General features: G+C 42.1%; 1 protein-coding gene across 1 annotated transcript in view; it reads left to right on the forward strand.

Annotated features, from left to right (window-relative positions):
- The window catches only part of CTNNAL1 (catenin alpha like 1), a 51598-nt gene that overhangs the window by 23641 nt on the left and 3908 nt on the right, over positions 1-24049 (forward strand). Inside the window, exons 7-15 of the mRNA XM_053922004.1 lie at positions 1033-1233; positions 3584-3670; positions 7236-7394; positions 9141-9233; positions 12865-13015; positions 18348-18385; positions 20824-20874; positions 20971-21125; positions 22265-22313. Coding sequence (XP_053777979.1) covers positions 1033-1233; positions 3584-3670; positions 7236-7394; positions 9141-9233; positions 12865-13015; positions 18348-18385; positions 20824-20874; positions 20971-21125; positions 22265-22313 — 984 coding nt within the window. The remainder of the gene's footprint in view (positions 1-1032; positions 1234-3583; positions 3671-7235; positions 7395-9140; positions 9234-12864; positions 13016-18347; positions 18386-20823; positions 20875-20970; positions 21126-22264; positions 22314-24049) is intronic.

Below are 24049 nucleotides of genomic sequence, written 5' to 3' on the forward strand. Positions count from 1 at the left end.
CCCCTAGGGCCTCTTGATTGTCATAAATCTTAATATTCTCACGGGTCATGTAGGGGTTAACTTGAAGTAGTCTTTGCGAAAGGACTGAAGCGCTGCAAGCCGTTCCTCTCGGCGCCTTCATTGCGACCCGGCATGATCATCTCCTCTCGTCGCCTCCTGGCCCAAGTTGTTTCTGCGATGTAGTTCATGGGCTAGAGGTTACCTAAGGTTGAAGCGGCATAGCGTGGCTCAGAAAACTGAGAGAGGAAGTTCGCCCCAGTGAACACGTGTCTGTCACTTATTGAAGGAACTCTAAGGACCTGATGGCTGAAGTGAAAGGTGGGGGTGGGGGTGGGGGGTGGGTGAGACAGACTATTAGAGAGGTATATAAAAGCAGGACCCTAGAGGATGTTGTGTTACACAATAGAAGTTTAGGCTTGATTTTATAGGTGCTAAGGAGCCAATTAGAGGGAGGCGGCAATACCACAAGCTTTGCCTTTTAGAAGAAAGACTCTATAGGCCCCCTGGTAGAGGATATTTTGTTCAGGGAGGTGCTGTTGGGCACGTCAGACAAAATGTAGGGAGACCAGTAAGGTGGCTGGTAGAGTTTTGCTGAATTAAGGAAAATCGATGTCTTTCTCAGTCCTTCCCATACCCTCCACCCTCCACACCCTTCCCCTGGGCTCAGTACACATTCATACTTGGGTGTAACATTTTCTAGGGCTTTGCCTCAGCATTTTCCCAGATGCAGATCCTTTACCTGGAGGCTGGTTCATTTTCTCTACCGGTTGCTACATGATAATGCTCTTCCTGCCTTAGTATTCACTGATCTTACAGGAATGCTGTGTTAACAGCTGTCGGAATGAGGCTCTGCATGGCCATTGGTGGCTCTTAAGCAACATGTTCTGCCGGGTTAATGAAGAATCTAGTCAGCACTGGAGGCCACCCACAGGGAAGGAAATTCCTAGTGTCTTTCTGGGCGCTGCCGGAAAGCACGGTCCACTCTAGTTAGGTGGGAACCTTCACGTGGATGTGTGTCCTTTCTGTTTGCAGATGAATATTGAAACTCTTCGGGAGAATCTTTATTTTCAGTCCAAAGAGACTCTCTCGGCGACATTGGAAGCCACCTTGGAGCGGACAGAGGACTTCACCGACTCTGCCTACACCAGCCACGAGCACAGGGAGCGCATCCTGGAACTGTCGGCTCAGGCGAGGAGGGAGCTCCAGCAGTTGCTTTCTGTGTGGATTCAGGCTGTAAGAACCTATTTTCGTCCAAGTAAATTTTACATAATAGCGCTTCCTGAAGTTCTGAGAGATGTGGAAGCGAGCCCAATCACCAGGAATGTGAATGGTCCAGAGGAAGACCAGGGTGCCTCATTCCTTGTCTCCCTCCTACTTGGCCCACGTAGCCTTGCCATCCAGCACTCACAGGCCTTAGCATCTCGAGGCCTGTTTCTCGTCCTGGCCACTGTGGATTCTGTGTCCCTGTCACCATCGCTAGTTCACCCTGTTGTCCCTACTTTCCCACCAAACTCACCTCTGGAACAATCCTCCCCAAAATGCATCTTCAGCGTGAAGAGCAGAGGAGGAGAGCCCTGCCTAGAGGTCCTTGGGGCCTGAGTCCTACCGCTGGAGCCATTCACATGTGCATAGCTCTTAACCCTGAGGGCAGCTTGGTTTACAGACACAACGGTTTAGGAAACTTACTGAGCTCTAGCCGCAGTGAAGACAGGGGTGGATCCAGCTGGCAGGGGAAGGATTTCTCACTCTTGTACAGATTCGTGGTCTGAGATTGGAGGGCAGCCTTGACTTAGGGCCTTAAATGGGCTGCTGATGTGCTCAGCACATGGGCAGTTACCTGGGCAAGCGTGGTAAAGGCTGACACAAGTGGGGCAGCACAGGAAGCACATGCCCAGTTTCCTACAGAGGGTGGGTTCCAACCTGAGAGACATAGGCCTGGGGTGTCTCTGGCACCTTTATTTATTTCTTAGACCTCGGCTATGTCAAAACTGTATTTGACATGGCTTTCAACATATAGCGTGGAGAGAACAAATCTGGAATCTTAAACAGAAGCTTTGGCAGTGAAGATGAAGAGGAAGAGTGAATGTGGCTGAGAGTGTACTGAACAAGACAGAGGTTAAGTCCTTGTTAATAAACTGATTGATGGCCCTGGCTGGTGTGGCCCAGTGGATTGAGCGCCGGCCTGTGAACCAAAGGGTTGCTGGTTTGATTCCCAGTCAGTGCACGTGCCTGGGTTGTGGGCCCGATGGGGGCATGCGGGAGGCAACTACACATTGATGTTTCTCTCCCTCTCTTTCTCCCTCCCTTCCCCTCCTCTAAAAATAAATAAATAAAATCTTAAAAAAAACCCTCCTAAAAATTGATTTATGAACGAAGAGTAGATGTGAATCACAGATTTCTGTCATTTGCTCCGCGTCACAGCATCGCAGATACTTAAGGTAATGGGGAAACTTAACCTAGAGCAGAGTGATGTCAGGGATAAAAACAATATTTTGCATTTAGTTTGAATTATCTATGTGATATCTAATCTGAAGTATAGATTGCTTCGGTGTTAAATTGTAAGGCCAACATCCAGTGAAGAGTTCCTGCAAGGAAACCCTGTTCGTGTTGGGAATCTGATTCTATCTGTACTTAAATTTGCAATGAGCGCCTCTCCTATATGTCACAAGCACCCGGATCTCCGGTTCTGCATACCAGACATGTTGTTCATTCGTTCATTTGTTTCAGCAGTTGTTACCGAGTGCCCTTCATATGCCAGGCACTGGCAATCTAAAGATGAAGAAGATAAAATCTTTGCCTGCAAGAATTTTGCAGTGTAGAAAAATGTGGGAAGGGGTGAGGCAAGTATTAAAAGCTTTGGAAGTGTCCAGAAAGAAGGTATAGCTTGTGTATTGAGAGAATTTGAAGGAGGATGTGTTTTTATTTAGGGAGAGGAATCAAGGGGACTTCTTGAAGGTACTGATAGGTAACTTTGATTCCTTCCTTCAAAGAACTGAATATGTCCTGGCTTCTGTTTGCTGTGCCAGGCATTGCGGATTCGGTGGTGAGCCCAATAAATGTGGTCCCAGCCTTCGTGGAGCTGGCCACGGCCTAGGGGGAGGGTAGACATTAAACAGACAGAAGTCAAAGAGTAAATAGGAACGGCATGCTAGGGTGAGCACTTAGAGAAGAGCTTAGTGTGGGCAGGAAGAGGGTCTAGTTTGGATTGTGTGGTCTGAGAAGGACTTTCGGAGAAAGAGACATTTATGTAAGGGCTTGAAGAGTGTGTTAGTTTTTAACTAGGTTAAGAGTGAGGAGGTAAGGATTCCAGGCATGAGATGAAATAGTTTAGTTTTAGACATGAGAAATTTATTGAAGAAAGTTAGATTTTTAGAAATTAACCTGTTTATAGTTAGAGTGGGAAAATTAAATACTTAAAATTCTGTCTTCTTTTCTAACCACAAACAGGTGAATTTTTAAAATCTACTTCTTTATAGTGCACAGAATATTACAAATTTATAATAATTTGTAGTTCAAGTAAAATTGGAGTTATGAGATGAAAGAGATGAGATAACCCTACATATATACTTTTTAAATTTTTTAGCAAAGCAAGAAAACAAAAAGCATTGCCGAAGAACTGGAACTGAGTATACTGAAAATCAGTCACAGCCTCAATGAACTTAAGAAAGAAGTAAGTGTCATAGAAATGTAGCTGCTTGTGATTCCTTGTGAATTGTCCTGTTGTGTATGGTACGCACGCAGTGCATAGGTATCAGTATGTCCCTGTGGCAGAAAATGATTTCTAAAGTTTCCCTCTGAAGCCACCATTTTATTAGGGCCATCAGTCTCAAAGTTTGTACATGAATGTTCATAGCAGCTCTATTTATAGTAGCCCTGAACTGGAAACTCCCTAAGTCTTCATCAATGGGAATTGATAAATGGATTTTGGTATAACTAAACTAAAAATTATTCAGCAATAAAAGGAACAGTATCGATATATAAGCAACAATATGGATGTCACACCCTGGCTGAGTAGCTCAGTTGGTTAGAGCATCGTCCCCCTATGCGAAGGTCATGGGTTTGATCCCCAGTCGGGGTGCATGCAGGAAGCAACCAATGATTGCATAAATGGGTGGAACATTAGGTTGATGTCTCTCTCTCTCCCCGCCCCACACACACTTTCTCTCTCCAAAATCAATTAAAAAAAAATATATGGACATCACAATGTTATACTGAACATAAGAAGCTGCAAAGAAAAGTGTGTGTGTGACTGTCTCTACCTCTGTCACTGTCTCTATCTCTTTGCGTGTGTGTGTGTGTACACACACACACATACATGGTCTGGCACAAATAACACCCTTTTTATATTACAAAATCTTTTTTTACAAAATCATGAGCATGTAATTCTGTAACATAACAATATTACACTCAAGCACACCATATGACATGTTAGGTGAAATGTTCGAATTAAAACTATACATTGTTACACCCTTATTACTGCCCTACAACTATACTCAAGCAAGCCTTCCTTCTGCTGGAGCCTGTATACAGCCATATGTCTAGATAGGTAGACAGATGTAGGTATAGAGATGTAGCTATTGGAAGAAACTCTAGAAAAGTCAAAACTAAAGGTGACATACATGAGATCAGTGGCTGCCTGGTGTCAGTTGTTGGGGGGCGTTTACTACAAAGGAGAACTTTTTGGGGTCATGGAAATGTGATACTGATTATGGTGGTAGGTATATGTTTGCCAAAGCTCTTCAAACTCTACTCTTGGCACATTTCATTGTGTATCAGTTACACCTTAATAGTGTAATTTTTAAAAACCGTTCTTTTGGTTCCCTAAGTAAAAACTTAGTCCTCTTCTGACTTACTTGGTCACTCTCAGGTCTTTGAAAGTCACTTTAAGTCAGGTGTTTGTCAACTACAACCAGGCTGCCTGTTTGTCTGAAGTTTTGGCACACACAGTCCAGCTCATTCGCTTTTGTCTACCGCTTGGTTTTTTTTTCCATACCAACAGCAGAGTTGGGTAGTTGCAACAGAAGTTGTGTGGCCTGAAAAGCCTAAACTCTTTACTCTTTGGCCTTTACAGAAAAAGTTCTCCAATCTCTGCTTTATGTCATAAAACACAATTTCAGCCCAGAAACGAGAATGTTCACTCCAATATATTAATCGTTATTTCAGTGGTAGGACCTGTCTCCTGTTCCCCATTCTCCCAGCCCCAGTGAGGGTTTTGGGGGAAGTGTGGTGTCTTGTCTCTGGTTCACGCCCTTCAACCCTAGTGATCTGGTTTCTGTGGCTGATCTCCGCCAGGTGTGGCTCAGGGAGGGAAGACAGGGAGTTCTTAGTGACTGGTGCCCTATAAGATGCATTGGGCTAAGCAGATGTTTAAAGCTGACTCTCTCTCATGGATACTTGAGTGTGTTCTTCAGAGACACTCCTGTGGTCCCCCTCTGCTCCCCATGCTACAAGTCACATTGCTCCGTCTCCTTGGGTGTGCCGGGAGGTGGGACTTGCAGTCGGCACCATCAGCTCTCCAAAAGGATCCTCCCCACGAAAACCTCTTCTCTCCCTCATCTCTCATTTCTTGATTCTTCTGTAGTTTTGAAGTAGATCAAGGGGTCAAGAGAATGAAATTGGCTTTTGGATATTTCTTTTATAAGTTATATACACGGTGATCTCTTTCACCTCTGTTGACCTCTTCAACAGAGGTTGTACCGACCTCTGTTGAAACCTTCATTTTAACATCCTATCAAACATAGAAGGGTATGGTTTTCTATGGTTAAAAAACCCCTACCCATTTTTCCCCAGCCTGTTTAATTTTAATGAAACTATTGTTAGAAATGACTCTCAGAGAGCACACAACCCTTTGGTATTAGGCCGAGTGGCTTTCCACAAGTTTCATTTTTTTACCTCTGAGATGGGTGTAACCACATCAGCCTAGAATCTTTGTTAGAATTTAGGGAGACCATGCCTATAAAGCTGTTGTCAGTACATTGCCCGGAGCAGGCAGGACCTTTGTGCTACTTACGCCTCTTCCTTTAGGGTTGTTTAGAACCGTCTGCAGAATTCACGTGACCTTGGACACGTTACTTGGCCTATTTCAGGGTCTGTGAAATAAAGGGCTGGCATTAAGTATTCTCCAAGGCCCTGATGCACAAAGTCTTTGAAAATTCTCATGCAGCATTTTGTTTCCAAAAGAAAGTGCGTTTTAATGTCTTTGTTTCTGACTGTGATTATTCTCACTTGATTGCATAAAGGTGGCCTACCCTATTGTTAATTTCTCAGAAAGTCCTATAATTTGAGTTGACATTGGATTACTTCCAGGAAAAAAAAAGAGTCACTTCATTCAAATAGGCTTAATTCAAGGTCAGATTTTTCTGGGGACAGTGTTATTAAAAATGATCTCTTTCTGGAGAACCCAAAAATAACCTGTCACATTGTTATTATTTTTTTAAAGACCAGGATAAGGAGAAGAGTTTGAATGGTACCCAAAGATAATCCAGTGTGATTGAGCCAAGCTTCAAATCCCCTCCCAAGTCAAATATAACCTGGGGCTTTGTTACTCTTTTATGTATTGTTCCTCCTGTGACCCAAGAGTTAAGAGCAAAGTTCTGGAAAACAACTCTAGAGAGACTGTAGCCCCGCGGAGGGAAGGGGTCCTACTTGTCACGTCTGTCCAGGCTCTAATCCAGTGCCTGCCTTGGTGTAGGTACTTAATAAAATCCTGTTGACTAGCTAAATTGATTGAATCCCACACTGATACATTTTTCCAGAGTCTGATAAAAAGAAACTTACACATGATCTCAAACTACTATTTGATTTCTTTCTTAGTACTTTGAATACCATACTGTTAATACTGTGCTATTTCTCACTAACTTTAAGGGTGGCAGAAGCATGTTTTAAGGTAAGAGAGAAGCTTGTGGGAGAGAGCTGATTGATAGTAGAATGAACAAGGGACTGGGCTGCTCTGCCTGGATGACCAGGTCATTTTCTACAGACAGCATTACTGCCACCACAGTGGCCTCAAAGATGTTGACATCACCCCTGCCCTGGGGACACCTTGCAAGCTCCCCAGGTCTTCACAACTGCTTCCATCACCCTGAGGATCTTTATCCTTTCCCCTTAAAGGTTCAGAGGGAGACTGTGTTGAGGTTGCTACTGTTTGGTTTTTAAAGTGATTCTGAGGGGCTTGGCCACGGAATCTCATGGTTTGTTGTCTTTCTTTCATCACCCTCCACCCCCCACATCTGCAGCTTCACAGTGCAGCAGCTCAGCGGGCGGCCGATCTATTAAAATACCATGCTGATCACGTGGTTCTGAAAGCATTAAAACTTACTGGAGTAGAAGGAAATTTAGAAGGTTTGGCTGAATATGCCTGTAAATTCTCAGAACAGAAAGAACAGCTTGTCGAGGTGAGTCATCGGTTCACTTGTTAAAGAAATTGTGGATTGATGATAGCTGCGCTATCATCAGGGAATATCAATGCAAACACAGTTTTTGGTTAACTTACATGAGCACTTTCTCAATTCTGGGTTTTTAAAGGAATTATGTTTATCTGTTTTGTTCTTACAACAGCCTGGCTTCTAAAATAAAACAGCCAAAATTGCTCGAACCCACAAATTTCTTAATCTTTTCCTTATTCTCTCAGAACGATTAGACTCTGAGTGGTGCAATGGAGATACACCGTATGTGAATCTATTTGAATCTCCTTTCTGTTTCAATCTGTTGGGTCTCAGCGGGAAAGAGATGATGGCATACTCAAATTAGGATAATTTAAAGAGGGTTTAATTCAGGAGCTATTTGCAATTGCAAAGACAGGGTGTAGAGGAAACCATGGGAGTGCAGTAACTGGGGTTAGTGATAGCTCAGCTGGTACCAGCCCTAAGCCCAATGGGCAGGGGAGTGAGTGATTACTGGGAACTGGAAGGGCATAGAGTTTTCCAGAGAAACACCCAGAGAGGCGATTTTAGGACTGGACACAGACATAGTCCAAGGTGACCCTGCAGGGAAAGAACCTGGGAGTAAAGGCCCTTACTCTTCTCATCCCTGCTAGTCTACTGCTGGGGCTTCCCATTGGCCAAACAGAGCGGCAGACCACATAGGGCAGACTCCCAGGACGAAAGCATATTTGAGAAAGAAGGAGGGTGCATGTGGAGGGTCAAAGAGAAGACAGCCAGTACAACAGGCCTTCTCCGAGCCTGTCCTGTTCTTCCCAAATCTCTGTTGTGTGTTACTGGTGCTTTGCCTGCCCCTTTTGTTATAATTTAAATTATTTATTGATATTTTAAGCCTTGTAGCTATTGAGAATGTCAGATATCTGATACGCTACTAAAAAATATACTTAAGCCATATACACCTTGTATATAAAAGGTATGTCTTAGCCAACATGCATAGAAGTGCATGACTATGAAACATCTAGCTGTTTTCGGGAGATCTAAGGTACCCTGCTCACCAAATCTCACAAACTGGTGGTTGAAGGAACTGGCTTCCTCTCCTTTATTTGATTGTATGTGAAAGCTGCCGAGGAGCATTCTTAGTTACAGCTCCTTTTAAAAATAGCTTTGATGCCATTTTGTTTGTAAACCAAATATTACTATTGTAAGCAAACTTGCTAGTTATAGGAATTCTGAAGCAAATCTTTTTAAAGATGAGAAAATATTTTTTTCTAATTTTCTGTTTTAAGCCTCCAGGTTTTCAAATAATTTTCGCTGATAATGACCCTCTGCTCATTACATTGGTCTCACCTAGATCAGTGTTAACTCCAGTGAAAGGTGTGTTAACTATTTGACCATGAGGGAAAGTGGGTTTTTTGTTGACAGAAAGAATGTGTAGCTTTTACTAATTGACCTAGTTTAGCCAAGAGACCTTGGGCCAGTCCCTTCTCTGAGAAAAGTATCTTCATACACAGAGTGTGTGGGCTCTGCTAGATCCTTCCCGAGACTCCCCTGGTCAGACAGGAAGTAAAAACACTATGCTGTACCCTTATTTGTTCCCAGAGATTCTGTGGGTAACCAGTATGGTATTATAATTTCTCCGTAATGCAAAAATCTATTTTTATAGGTTTTAATGTGTTACTGTCCTTATGAATTATAAAATGAGACTATGTCTTGTGACGAACGAGACTGTGGAGGTTGAACTGTAGAAATGTTTTCTTGTAGACCTGTCGGCTGTTGCGACATGTATCTGGGACAGAACCTCTTGAAATAACCTGTGGACATGCAGAGGAGACATTTCAGGTGACTGGCCATCAGGTATGATCAACAGCGGATTGTGCCTTTACATGAAGTCGTGTCTGAGTGTCGTAACAAATCGCGTGGAAGGAAGATATAAGTGGTTCTGCATAACTAGAGGCCAAATCTACCAAGAGAGACGAAGACCATGGAATTTTCCTTGGTAGTGTGTGGGAACATAGCTGGCATTCCATTGGGTTAGCTGGTCATCTGCCAAGCGGGAGATTGGCCCATTAAATTAATGCCCTAGTTTATGTCTATTTTAATGAAGCTGTTTACAATGTGGGTTGTTGTAACACGTTTGGAAAGTAAGCTGTCATTATGTAACAGGCCCTAAAAATGCTCACATGTTTGACTTAGTAATTCCTAAGGACATAAGGAGATTAAAAACAACGACAGAAAAAAACAAAACGATGTTTGTTACAACTTTACTTATAATAAGATTCAATTGGAAGCAAAATAGCTATCTTAAGTTAGGTACATAATGTGACTTACAATAATAAAGATAACTAGAATGAACAATATTGAAAAGTGTTTTGTTAAAATGTCAGGTGATAAAAACAATATAATTATGTACATATACTATAGTTGCTGTCATATAAAATGTACATATATAATAAAATGACTCTGTGGGAGTATGCAGAAATAAAAGTTCTTGTGTGTGTTTGAGAGAATTCTGAATTATTTTTTTCTAAATTTTCTATAGTAATTTTCAAAGCCCTTTAAAAATTGACATTCCATTACTGTCCTTGTCAAATCAATCTAAGGGAAAAAGTGAGGGTCAGAACTTCCTTTCCAGCCCTAAAATAGAATTTACCAGGTGTTCTTGTTTCATTCATTATGGTCAGGCAAAAGGATTTACTTTTTAAAAAAAAAATTGATTTGAGAGAGAGAGAGATGGGGAGAGAGAGAGGCACCGATGAGCTGTTCCACTGATTTATGCATTCATTGGTCGATTCCTGTATGTGCCCTGACGGGGGATCGAATACGCCACATTGGCCTATTGGGATGATGTGCTAACCAACTGAGCTACCAGGCCGGGGCCCCAGAGGACTAATTTAAATGCGATACAGAAGATAGATGTCAAGCCCCTGCATTTACAGTTGAGAGCAGTGGTGGTGTGTGCTGTCCAGCAGAGGGACGAGTATATGCTCCCCTGGGAGAGCAGTGCCACAGGCTCACCATGGACGCAGGACCTCCATCCGCACATGTGGGTTATTGACTGTGCAGGGGTCAGCACCCCTAAACCCTGCGTTGTCCAAGGGTCCACTGTATGCGAGTGACTCTCCCCAGTGATCATCCGCTCAACACTTTATAACCAGAGGATCTCTGTTCATTGGAAAAAACCAAGGCTTCCATATTTGTCTGCCCAGTTGGGAGTCATCCCACTTGCCTTGGCTAGAGTGTATTTCGGTAGAGCTCAAGGGTTTGACCCTCCTGCCATATGCATTCTGCTCTTTGGTTGCAGTTCTCTATTTACTGTTTTTCCTATAGCAGTGATATTAGGAAAAGCCAGATTTTCTCCCCCAGGATGGTGATAGAGCCCGTTGTCAAACTTCTGTAACTTGGAAGCTTTTTCTGTTCCCATTGCCTCAGCTTTTCCCTGGTCTTTGGCATCTGTCTCACAAAGGGATCATTTAAGGAAAGAGAGCATGCCTCTGGGATAATTTATATTTATTTCTGCATACCTCCGCTTTAGCAATGTCATTTTTATGTCTCCCTTCAAGTGTTAGATCACGTCCAGGGCACGGCCGAGCAGTTGGCACACTGCAGTGGCCCCCGGTGGAGAGGGCAGCAGTGCTGAAATCCAGCTCGTGCCCTGCTGACAAGCCACGTGTCCACCTTCCCTGAGGATGGGGAACTGTGCTCTACTCATGCGGCTGCCACCAGCAATTTGGGCCTGTGCCTGTGGGGCTGTGCCCGCCCCGGAGGAGCGTCTAGTTCTAATTCTCTCAAAGGGAGCATGACTGTGGTCACGTCAGTCTCTGAGCGCTCTCCAGTGACTTCCTCTCCCGCTCAGGGTCCACGCCAGCCCTACCGTGTATGTTTCTGTCACATGGCCACTGGCGACCTTCCTTTTTTATGTCAGTCCAGTCACACTGGCCTACTTACTGGCTGTTTCTCGAACACAACAGAAGTGCCCCATCTCATCCCAAACTACTTTCCCTGAAACCCTGTGGCTCCCTTGCCTTCTTCATTTCTTCGCTTATATGCCATCTTTTCACTGACCGCCGAACACCCTCCATCTACCTTACCCTTTATTTTCATACATTCCACTTGTCTTCTAAAATATCTTATAATTTACTTATATACAGGGTCTGGCACAAATAACACCCCTCTTTTATTACAAAATCTTTTATTACAAAATCATAAGCATGTCATTCTGTAGCATAACAATATCACACTCAAGCACACCACATGACATGTTAGGTGAAATGTTCAAATTAAAGCTGTAAGTTATGATACCGTTTTATTACCCGGCCAACCACTCACGCAGGCCTTACTTCTGCCGGACGCTGTAGTTTCAGTTGTCTCCCCACATCCTGGTGTGAGCCCATGACGACAGGGACATCGATCTGTGTCACTCACAGCTGTTTCCCCAGCACTGGGGTAGTGGGTGCAGGGGCTGACACATAGTAGGTGGATGACTAACCGTATCAGTAAGTCTTCACTTACTGATTGTGAACCTTCACATTGTCGATAGGTTCTACGCCTTTAAGCGAAACAAAATTATATGTAATAGAACCAATATTACCATAAGCTAACTGATATAAGCGTGAGTTAAGTTCCTCATTGGCGTTATAATGCAACAGCATTGAATGAAACAACCTAATTCGAGGACCTGCTGTACTAGTTACTTGGTATTTCCAAGCTTCAGTTTCTCCAGCCATAAAATGGGAATAATGCTTATTTGGGAAGAGTAGTATTTTGTGTGTTTGAAGAATTAATATTAATATATATCAAGCACCTAACACAGTAGGTACAGTGTTAGGTGTTAATGTATCTACAGTGTACTCATAGGTGTGTGCATGTGTTACACTAGTACCCTTACCACTACTCCTGCCTACCTACTACCACTGCCACCTCCACTAACACCAATGTTACTACCACCAGCACCACCACTATCTAGCTACACCTCCTACTGCCACTACTGCTGATACGAATACTGGTATGCCACCAGCACTACTACCAGTGCCACTGATGCTACTGCTGCTCCTCCTGCTGTTACTATGGCCACCACCCTCCCTGCCCCTGCCTCCACCACTGCCTACCTACTGCCGTCACGACTGCCATCACTACTACTACTGGCTCTCCTACCACAGTATGCAGTACACTCTGTGTGAGCGAACTTTGACTTATACTATGCAAATAACTCTGTCAGAGTAGAGTTTTCCTTGAATAAAGATAACTGCTCCTTGAGTGAAGGTTTGTATAGGATAACACACACTGTCTGTCTGTAGCTAAGCTTATAGGAGCAGTAAGTTTTTTTCTACCGACTATCTCCATGTTGCCCAACATGAGGCTTCTGTGCGGAGATTACTTCATGGTTTATTGAGTTGATTTGGACAGTACACACTTGAGTTTGGTCTCTGGTGTGATTCCCAGAGCTAAGATTTTGAAATTCACACCTGTTTATGTTGTGTTTCTTTAGATAATTTCTGCTGCTGAAACATTAACATTGCATCCATCTAGTAAAATCGCTAAAGAGAACCTAGATGTGTTTTGTGAAGCCTGGGAATCCCAAATTAGTGACATGTCAACACTGCTAAGGGAAATCGATGACGTGTTTGAAGGAAGACGAGGTGAGAAAATGTCCACATGTTGAAATGTACTATTAATGTAACTATTAGATTTTTGATTTCAAACTTTCGATGCAAACTGAATTATTTTGTCATAACCCAACTGAGTTATTTTTATAGTAAATATCTCCTCCCAAAATTATGAAAATAACATTTGTCCTTTATTTGCATCTAAAAGTAAAGTTGTTGTGCAACCGCATAGTAGATTTCTTTCTAGTTTTCCTATTGAAATTAAGTAAGCTTATATTTCTTCTAAATTGTTTTTTAATTTTAGTACAAATTTCTTCTGCAACACAGTAATTATCTGGTTTAATTCTACTAATTTTATGATGAAATGAATGTAGTTATTTGATTTTTGAATTGCTTTCCTTCCACTTGGACGGAATCTTTTTCCTTGATGACTGCATTGTCTTGGAATGTTTCCTATGGTGGGTAAGTTCATTATTTCTACAACATGTAGAATAGCACCATACAGTGTACAGGAAGGCATCACTTTCACTTTTTATTTTAATATCAACTGAGAATTTTGTTTATTTCCCATTGTACTATGTGTCCTGTTTATGTTTGTTTTTATATATTTTTCCCTTCAAATGGCTTCTGTTAGTGTCAAGCATGCTTAGTTTTTAAAATAAAATGACATTTTAAAGTCACAGTAATATCAAATCACATATTTTTTTACTGAATATGAACATTTAAACATTTCCTATTTTTTTTAATATTCATTTAGAAGTTACTGACTTGCTTTAAAATCAGGGAATGTAGACTTTGTAGATATAACCTAACTGGTAAAGTATAATCAGTGTTACCGTGCTTCTACATTTAAAGATTTCTGTGATAGTCTGAATGGTGTATCATTTGATGCTCTGATAAAGTATTTATAGTTACATGGACTTTTACGTGAGGGAAGTTTCATATGTTAAAAGGTGCAGTGATGTAACTGACCGTGTTTACAGAAGGATGACCCCTTAGCTAGAGGGCTTGTTTGGGAAAGGAAGAGCCGCGCCCGCCCCCAGCGTTTCCTAGCACTAGCGTCCATGCAGACAGACCAGAGTTTGGTACAGGAAAAGTCGTAGACTTATTTTTGGATTACATGGTCTCTGTGGTTTCTTTTCCTTTCAAGGTGGATATCATATAAATGACCTCTTCTTTAAATTCGCACAACCTATCCTAAGGATTACCTTAACCTCCTTAGGGATGAACAGAAATTCTTCTTTAGGAGGGGAAAACTGTCGCATTCAATCAGTGGGATGCCCACTGTTTGACTGGTAAAGACATCAGCAGACGTCATTTTGTGGGGTTAACTGAGATAGAGTTGGCTGATTTCTTGTACTGTCTTTCCTTATCCTTGCTATTTATCCTGAAGCTATCAAGATTAGCTTTTTCCATGAAGTCCAACTAAGAGTTAGCCATTATTTATTTATTTTTTTAAAGATTGTATTTATTTACTTCTTAGAGAGAGGGGGAGGGAGGGAGAAAGAGGAGAGAAAGATCAATGTACAAGAGATACATCAATTGGTTGTTTCTTGTATGCCCTAAACTGGGGAACCTGGCCCACAACCCAGGCATGTGCCCTGACTGGGAATTGAACCTGCAACCTGTTCGTTCACAGGCTGGCAGTCAATCCACTGAGCCGCACCAGCCAGGGCTGAGTTAGCCATTATTGAGTCCAGTGTCATGTCACAGTGTCACTCTTCCTGTCCTGTATGGTTATGACCAACCTGCCTGTGACCTTCCCTCCCCCCCCCACCCCCCCGCTTGCCATACAAAGGACAGAGCGTATTCTTCCCATCCTGACTCCTCTCTGCTACGGTTTTAACTCATGTGATAACTATTATTGAAAAGCTTTTGCTGTATTCCAGCCACCTTAGTTCTGCTCTGCATACCTTGACTCTCATAACTGAGAAAATTCTCAAACAAGTTTTTAAGTATCATTTAACCAAAACAATTAAGTGGCAAACAGCACACTAAACAACGAGAAAGAGCCTTTAGGGTTCTCATACTTGAAGCCAGTCTGAGAGTGGGCTTCTTTATTGGACACTCAGATTTTACAACAGGGCTTCCTGGGATTGTTTTAAGAGCTCAAAAATCAGTATTTGTCTTACGGCCTTTTTGTCTTTTCGCCCGAACCTCCAAGGAGGCCATGGTCTTTGTGTTAGAAGGTACGAGGTAAAAAAGACTTCACTTTCCCTTAGTGATGAGTAGGTATCAGCACTTAGACCTTGCGATTATTTTGGACAAATGACTGTCAGAAGCAAGCCTTCTCTCGTAGTTTGCAGACTCGGTCACTCCGTTACGGAAGCTGAATTTCCTTCGTTCTGTTGGACCCACCTTAGAGTTCACATGGCTGAGCTCGGTGTGTAAGGGTGTGTGTGGCAGTCCCGTTTCACCTGGCAGGTTGCATGCATGGGGAGCACGGGAAGAGGAACGTGCTTGTGGGTAAATACAAGCTTATTTGGGGGACATGCACATCTGGAACAAGGGAGTAATCCATACAAGAGATATGGGCGATGATAGTAGAAAAGAGAATAAGGGCACTGATAGGAGAAGAATTGTACAAATAATATTGGTAGGACTTGGTGAGTAATTGAATGTAGAAGTAAGGGTTTGAGGCTGGCAGCTGGGTTTGGATTAGACTACGTCACCAGACTCCGTCGGCACTACTCCTGAGGTTTACCAGTAACCTGCCTGTCCTTCAGTGGTTAGAGATTCATTTTAAGTGGGTCTGGGAGCATGGATTTTTTTCTGACTGATCATGCCATATAGAGCTCCTCCGGAACCCCCAAAAGCTAATTGAACTTCTAACAGGGAATAATGTAGCACATTTTCAGTGAAATAATGAGGTTTATGTGTCCTTGAGGAATTTGTTTTATTTGTAGAAATGTGAAAAGCTCTAGTATTACAAATGAAACAGTACTTCTCAATAAGGTTTTCATAAAAAATAATTTTGGCACTTTCACAGGGTGGGAGGGGCTTTGGAACTTAATTGTGAACTTAATTGATCTTGAGATATAAACTCAGAAGATAGCCCACTTGGGGTTTTGATTTAGGGAGTATTAAACAAAGGATTTAGTGCTTTGAAAATAATCCTGTAAATCTAATACCTGTACCAAGCATATTTCCCCCCAATATTTGTTTTTCCAATTGCTTCTAATGTTTATAACGTGTTTGCATCAGAGACAGAAATTGTTTATACTACCTCTTTAATTTGATATAATAGCTAAATATAATTGAGCCAATATATTCTTTCTTGGCTTCGAATCAGTGGCAATAATTAGCTTGTGTGGAAAAAACAACTATAAAATTATAAAATGATTCAGACTCATCGTTTTGGTATTTTATCAACTTGGTTATATTAGAATTGGGGAAAAGAGGGACAACTTCACCTACAGAGCATTTGGAGAAAACTGTCTGGAGAATGACCAGTTTTGCCATGATCTCAGATTTGCGAAGCGCTCCGAGTCTAGCTCAGGGCTGGGAGTAGGGAGCACACCAAGCAGCTGTGGGGGCGCCGGAGATTGGAGCTGCCCGGCGCGGGGAAGCGGTGACGTGGCAGGCCAGATTGCACAAAGGCTCGCTCTCTCCGTACTTCGCGCGTCCCTACCTTCTGGTTTCTTCGACTCTGTTGTACCTTGGGGAAATAAGAAATACTGAAATAGCTGACTTGTTTTCCCCTTTTGGAGAGGAAATGCGAACATTTCGGGGTCAGGGGCACTATGGGAGGTCACAAAGGTAGATGACACAGCATGGCTCACCTAAGCTAATCATACTCAAGTAATGACGATGCCCTCTTCTCTAGCCTGTTAGGACCACTTTTTAAGGGTGACTACAGAGAGAATTCACACTTTGCATTAAGACAGACGGTGAATTTTGAGGTTCTGAGTGACCTGAAGACAGTTTTCTGCTGATCTTCTCACAGCTAAATCAGGCACTTTTTACGTCGGGCTTAGGAGACAAGGCATGGAAATTACTACTTCCTCTTTAAAGCCGCGTTTTTCTCTCACAAGCCTGAGACCAGAAAACCCTCACTAAAAACCCTTACTAAAATTCCCTTACAATTCTGACATTACAAATAAATGATTTGACTCATAGAGCTATTCCCCAGTGCCATGAAGGTGACCGTTAATAGCAGTTCATCTTCTAGATCAGCTACATTGCAGGCCACATACGTAATTGAAAGTTTCTAGGAGGCACAAGAAAAACTTTAAAAAGAAACAGGTGACATTCATTTTAATAATATTTTAATTTAACCAGGCATATCCAAAACATTCAGTTTACAATCAATATTTAAAAATGATTGAGATCTTTTCTATTGTCCCTTTATATTAAGTCTTCAAAACCCAGTATGTATCTCGCACTTACATCTCAATTCAGACGGGCCATGTTTCGGCGGGTCAATAGTCACGTGTGGCTAGTGGGTTTCATATTCCACAGCACAGCTCTAGAGGAAATTTCAAATATGTTATGAACAGGTTTGTCTTGTTCATGTAATAGTCATTCTGTAAGGAAGGGCATGGTTTAGTGTTTTTACATATTGGTTTTAATTAGGTAAAACTATATGCAATTGCTGTTTTTATATTTCAGAGTGGCTCAGTACTTATATGTGTTTCCACCTAATATATTATAGCTGAACACGCTTTCCTTGAAATCAATAGGGAATTACTGTTCAAATCTTTTCTTGAATTTTCACCCCAGTATAACAAGCTAGCTTAAAAAAAATCTATCATTCGTTGTAACCTGACTTTTTACATGACCCAGAGGCCGGAAACATGAAAGGGCAGGGATGCCGTGGGCGTTACATACCTCCTCCTTTCCTTAGCCGTCGTGCTTCCCGCCACATGTTAATTCCCAGCCAAGAGTCTGTTATTTGCTCTGTTGCATCTTCCTATCTGCACACTCGAGTTGTGCTCTTCCCTGACTGGGAGAACACGTGGGGTACCTGTAAATGGTCTGGTCTGGTACTTGCAGAAGAGGAAGCAAGCACCAGGTAACTGGGACTGATAGAAGAAGAATCGGGTTTCTTTAGAGTCAGGCTGCCGTGAGAGCATTCACTGGGAATGGCAGTGGTTGTACAGGTAAGTACATGTCAGTGCGCTGTTCTGCCCTTCTGCCACTTGGTGGGAGGCGGTAGAGATTGGCCAACATAGGAACCTTAGAGATACAATTGCTGACAGTCTTGTGTTCACCAATCAAATTGCAACTGTATTTCTGAATCGTATGTAATTAATAGAAAGAATTATAAAAACTCATACACTGACATTCCTGTTTATTGAAGAGTATTTTAAAATTAAATGTGAATCATGGAAAGTTTGTTTTAAGGTGTGTATATTATTTGCAGGAGAGAAGTATGGCTACCTGTCACTTCCAAAGCTAACGGTGAGTAGGGCAGTTTTGTGTTTCAGAATGTTTCTATTCAGAATTCAAATTATGCTCCTGCTGCCTATCGCTGCCCACCCCCAATATTTGACATTAGAGAAAATAGGGTGTTAAATGTCCATTGTGCATAGTTACTCTGTTTTATTGTGTTTTTTCCATTACCACTTAACCCCCTTGTGTCCCTCTGCCCCCACGCCCTGCAATCGCAGCTCTGTTGTCCACGTCCAGGGTCCGTTTTCCTTTCGTTTGATCCCTCCGCCCCTTCACCTCTCCCCCGTAGCTGTTATTCTTTTTTTGCCCATTGTTCTTTTATTTATTTTTTTTACTTTATTTTTATTGTTGACACTAGTACAGATGTCCCCATTTCCCCCCGCCTATGCCCACCTCCACCCGGCCCCTGCCCATTTCCTTCTGGCCATCACACTTGTCTGTGTCTATGTGTTATGCATACATGTTCTTTGGCTCATCCCTTCACCCTCTTTCATCCGGCCTGCCCCTCCCCCTCCGCTCTGACAGCTGTCATAGCAGTCATTCTGGATAACAATCTAGTTGTAGTTCACACTGTGATTGTTTTTGTTGGGTTTGGGGGGTTGAGGGACTAGGTAACAGATTGTATGATTAACGAGAAGCCGTAATCTGAAGTCACAGGTCTTTTCATTTGCATCTTGTATCTAATTCACAAGGTCATGTTGGAATCATTTTCTACAAGCTAGGGATTTTCTTAATGTTTTCTGCCTTGATGAAAATATGCCACATGATTTATACTGAGAGACTTGAGACGCCTATATGGAGCTTTATACAACTGAACTGATGTATCTGACTGCATTCCACAGCAGTGTCCACTAGATGGCAAGCTTGGTTGCATTATTAAGTTGCTTTCTGTACCTTTTTAGGCAATTCTCTTCCTGTCTTCATAAAATACTTCATAATAATTTGTAAAAGTAAAACTAAAAATAATGAATGTGTAATTCAATTTTAAAAAATAAAATAACATGGGACATAAAATTCTAAAAAAAATAAAGCCTAAAAACCTGTAGGGTATTCTTAACTTTCTTAAATGCTTTATTAACTGCTTCGTAGTCTAGACTGAGGACGAAGATAAAGGTGATGTGACTTCACACGGAGGGGCCAGAGATCAGGGATCATCTCCTTTTCTGTTCTACGGAACACAGGAGGCAGCTTGTGTGTGTGTGACCTTATAGTTCCCCTTGCTCATCTTTTGTCCTGTAATTTCTCCCATTCCTTCTGTAGTAAAGGGCATAAGAAACTTTCAAAAGAACTATGTCAAAGGAACAAATATAAACTATGGGGTAGAAAGAAGGGAAAATTGAGGATGTTCAGTTCTGTAGTAAAACTGGTAACACAATAGCTGGTAGAAGTGACAAGTCCTGAGGGCCCCAAAAAACAGAGAGGTACATGTATTCTTCAGAGGTGGAGGTAGAGATCTTTTTCTTGAGCTAAGTGGGCACTTGAGTGTTTTGTTTTATTGTAATTTATACTTTGTATACATGTGTGAATATGTACTCTGTGTGTGTGTTTAAATAAACGTTTCCTTTTTTAAAAAAGAAAGGCCCCTGTACCTTCTGGCCCTTCATCTGCACGAGCCGCCGCTGTTCTGGAACTCCTGCCCCAGCATGGGAGTTCCCAGCCGATCCCATAGTGAGGAGAATGCCCAAGCTGCTGCCATCTCAGACAGCCTCCGAATCTCTGTTTTTCAAAGGACCATTGCTATTGGAGTGCTTTCTGCCCTTCTCGCAAACAGGCATCAGTGGGCCAGCCTGCTGGGAGAAAGCGTTTTCTCCCTTCCCAGGGGAAATATGATCTGAGTTCCCAACAGCTTACATAGGAGCAAATGTGCTGTTTTAAAACCAGAGGCCTATCAGACATGTTGGTTCAAATAGTAAACCCTAAATTCTAACTACTCGTATACTCTCCGACACAGCCTGGGCAGAGGATTGGGAATCAGCATGTCAGTGCCACAAGGGTGCTGAGATGTAGCCCTCGAAAGGCAGATTGGGTAAAGGAGTTGAATTCCAGTCATAACTTTAGGAACACATGGACCTCTACAGATAGCGGCTAATTTTATTATATCATTTCATAGAATAATTCCACAGAGGGGCCAGGAAGGTTTGAGTGTACAATAACTGGACTCTGGAAAAATGCCAATGTCTTGAAGTCCTCCCGGGACTCTGCCCTGCTTGCCCTCACCCCAGATTTCTAACCAACTCGCCGTTCCAGGCTGAACTCACGTGCTAGTGGAGTGCTTGCCATTGGCTCTTGTTTTAACTTGAACAACTCGATGTACTTTAAGTACGTACTGAAAATGTTTAGGTTAAAATTTTATTACAGGTGTTTTGTTACGCTCTCTGTTACTACTGTATTTCCTCACGATGAACTGTACTGCTTTTTAAGATATCTTCATCTTTTTATTGTCACAGAAGAATAACGCAAACCTGAAGTCATTAAAGCCAGACAAGTTGGACTCTGAGGTGAGACCTTTTTCTCTGTATTCGTCTTCTAATCTCTTTCTTACATCGGAAATGACAGAATCGTTGTGATTAAAATGTGTTCTGCATTTTTTATAGGAGAAGGCCAAGATCGCAAAGCTTGGTCTGAAGCTGGGTTTGCTCACCTCTGACGCCAACTGCGAGATCGAGAAGTGGGAGAATCAGGAGAACGAGATCGTCCGACACGGACGGAACATGTCCAGCATGGCCTATTCTCTGTATTTATTTACTAGGTAAGTGTAGTTGTGTTTCGTCTTTTAAAATCAATGCAATATCTCGTGTAGAGAAAAGTGCCATGTTAAGTCACCGAGAGCTTGAAGTCTGTTTCACTTACATGGTAAAAAGCCTATGTACGTAGTTCTTACGTCAGTTAAGTGAACGCAACAAGAAGACGTTTAACTGAGGTTTAGATTTAGAAAAGCTCCTCTTCTAGGTTTGTATCTATTCTTTTCATACTTTTGAAATAATTTTGCATTCTGCTTTTTTCCATCTTATATTTCCCTGTCTCTCCCAGCCAGCATGAGAAAGTTTAGGACACTGCCTTCTGAATCTTTGTGCATGTGATTGATTAGACACAGACCAGAGAATGCAGCCGTTAGGCCGGCCTCCTCAGTAGAGTGCCAGGTCTCCCGAGTCACCGTTGACTACGCAGCACAGATCTTCCCTAACTTTACAGTTACCTGATCTGCCCGTGTCTCGTAGCTGTTAGGAGGCAGACCTGGTCGCTCCTGGGTTTCAGTTCTCCCGATTCCCGCCTTGCCCTGACTCACGCATTCAGTTGCTCTTTCTGATAATTCCCTCTTCATTTGTAGAGGTTTTCATTCTTGGTGGTTTTCAGTCGGACATTCCCCAACCTTCTGATGGGAGAGGAACTCAAATATTATTAGGATTATTTTACACACTCAGAATTGCAGTTTAAATGACATGCTTCATCCAAGACAACTGAATTCCTGAATTGCTGGAGTCGAGATCGGAATCAGAAGTGAGAATGTCCTGACTTCCAGTCTGATCCTCTTTTCACTGTGTGACAGGGCCTTTTGGTTAAGATGTATTATCAGATCTTAAATATTTAATTTATGGAGCAAAAGGAAAAAGGTTGAAAAGGAAAAACATAAATATAAGTTGTCAGTTTTAGATTTCTTTACATTGTAAAGTTAGGATGTAAATGTGTTCTTAAAATTTTAAAAAGTGCCTAGAAAATAATAAATATTAAATTTGCTTTAAGAATAAAGTCACAATGTTATTAATCTATTCAATATTCTTAAAAATTTGTGATTCCTTAATATACAAAATGCTCCAAAATTCTAATATTACAAAACCAATTCCCAGGCAATAATTTTTTCTTGCTTCCTTAATAATTCATTTATTCCAGGGGAGAAGGGCCACTGAAAACTTCCCAGGATTTAATTCATCAACTAGAGGTATGTTTTATTTCTATGTTATGCTACTATTTCAATTCCGGGCTAAAAGTGGGTAATAACTAATTTCTAAACGATTTACTATATCAGGTGAGTGTGATTACCTGTGCACATGCGTGTGTACTATAGAGAGTGGTAGAGAAGTAGAGGAATTGCAGTAGCAGTTTGTGGAGCTTTTTTGGCTGTCTCACTGGAAAAAAACACTTTAAGTATCACAGGAATAAAGTAGAATGGGCTTTGAGAGTCAACAGATGAGATAATAAGTGTTAGGTTTTCCAGGTACCCAACATCCTGTCCGCAGATGTGTGTCTCATGCTTCCCTGAATGCTGGAAAGGCTTTTTGGCTTCTTCGTTATTGAATTGGGGGAATGATAGAGATTAAATGAGATAGCACATCAGAGAGCATCTGTCAGGCCGGACACTGTTAGAGGGTACTCAGTACATGTCAGCTTCCTTACTTCTTCCATGTTCCTGATGACTTGGGCTTTCAGGGAGAGGCAGATATGCTACCACCTGCCCACATGCCCTGTGTGTCTAATGAAACCCCACTAATTCTAGTTTTCCCCTCAGTCAGAGGCTTTAGACTGACAAGCGGACTGCAGGGTTCCTTCCTATTTTTCCCGACTCTCACATTAGTCTATTTGCCCCTCCGGAACCAAGAGCTTTCTTGCATCTGAAACTTAAAGTTTCTGTCACTTCATCACCTTTTCTTTGGCATTCTGTGCTTCTACCTGAGCCTCTTTAGGAAAGGGATTTCAGCTAGAGAGGATATTTGTCAGCTAAGTCAGAAGAATTAGAGAAAAAAATTCTTTTGAGTTTTTCTCTTAAAACAGTTGGAAGAAATTCTGGGTTCATTGCATTCAATGAGACTCATATCATTCCAAGTCACACAGCACTGTCGGGGGTATTCTCTGCAGAACGTTCGCCGCTCACCTTCTTTCCGTGTGAGCTTGTTCATTCAACTGACATCTGGTGAATTGTCTACAGACTCTAATGAACACAAACTGTTCATCAAATATTTATTGTACTGTGTGTCAGCCCTGGGCATAAGGACTCTGGAGAAAAAGTGAACCAAACAAAGCTCCTGCCCCATGGAACTTACATCCTAATGGGAGAAATAGACAATGAAAAGTACTTTGTGCCCATATGCAAGTACCTAGAGATAAAATCATGTAGGATAAGAAGAGAGAGGGAATAGAGGGGCGGTCAGAAAACAGCTCTCTAAGGAGGTAACATTTGCATAGAGATATTAATTAAGTGAGAGAGAGCTGGATGGATATCTTGGGGTTGACTATTTCAGACACACAGAACAAATATAAAGGCCCTGAGGTGTGAGGCTAGCTCCTGGTACATGAAGGGTAATGAGAAGGCAAGTGTGGATGCAATGCAGTGAGCCGGAAGGAAAATGATAAGATAGGACGTCTCTGTAGCCATGGAAAACACTTTTTCCCCTCTCATATATGATGGAAAACCCATTGAAGGTTTTGAGGAGCAGTAATGTGATCTGACTTATGTTTTAAAAGGTTTTTCTCTGATTGGTGTGGCTCAGTGGATTGAGCGCCGGCCTGCAAACTGAAAGGTCGCTGGTTTGATTCCCAGTCAGGGCACATGCCTGGGTTGCTGGCCGGGTACCTAGTTGGGGGTGTGCAAGAGGCAACTGATCAATGTGTCTTTCATACATCAATGTTTCTCTGCCTCTCTTTCTCTGCCCCCCTCTAAAAAAAGAGTAAATAAATAAA

This window comes from Desmodus rotundus, chromosome 1 (genome assembly GCF_022682495.2).
Source record: "Desmodus rotundus isolate HL8 chromosome 1, HLdesRot8A.1, whole genome shotgun sequence".
In the NCBI taxonomy this organism is placed as follows: Eukaryota; Metazoa; Chordata; class Mammalia; order Chiroptera; family Phyllostomidae; genus Desmodus; species Desmodus rotundus.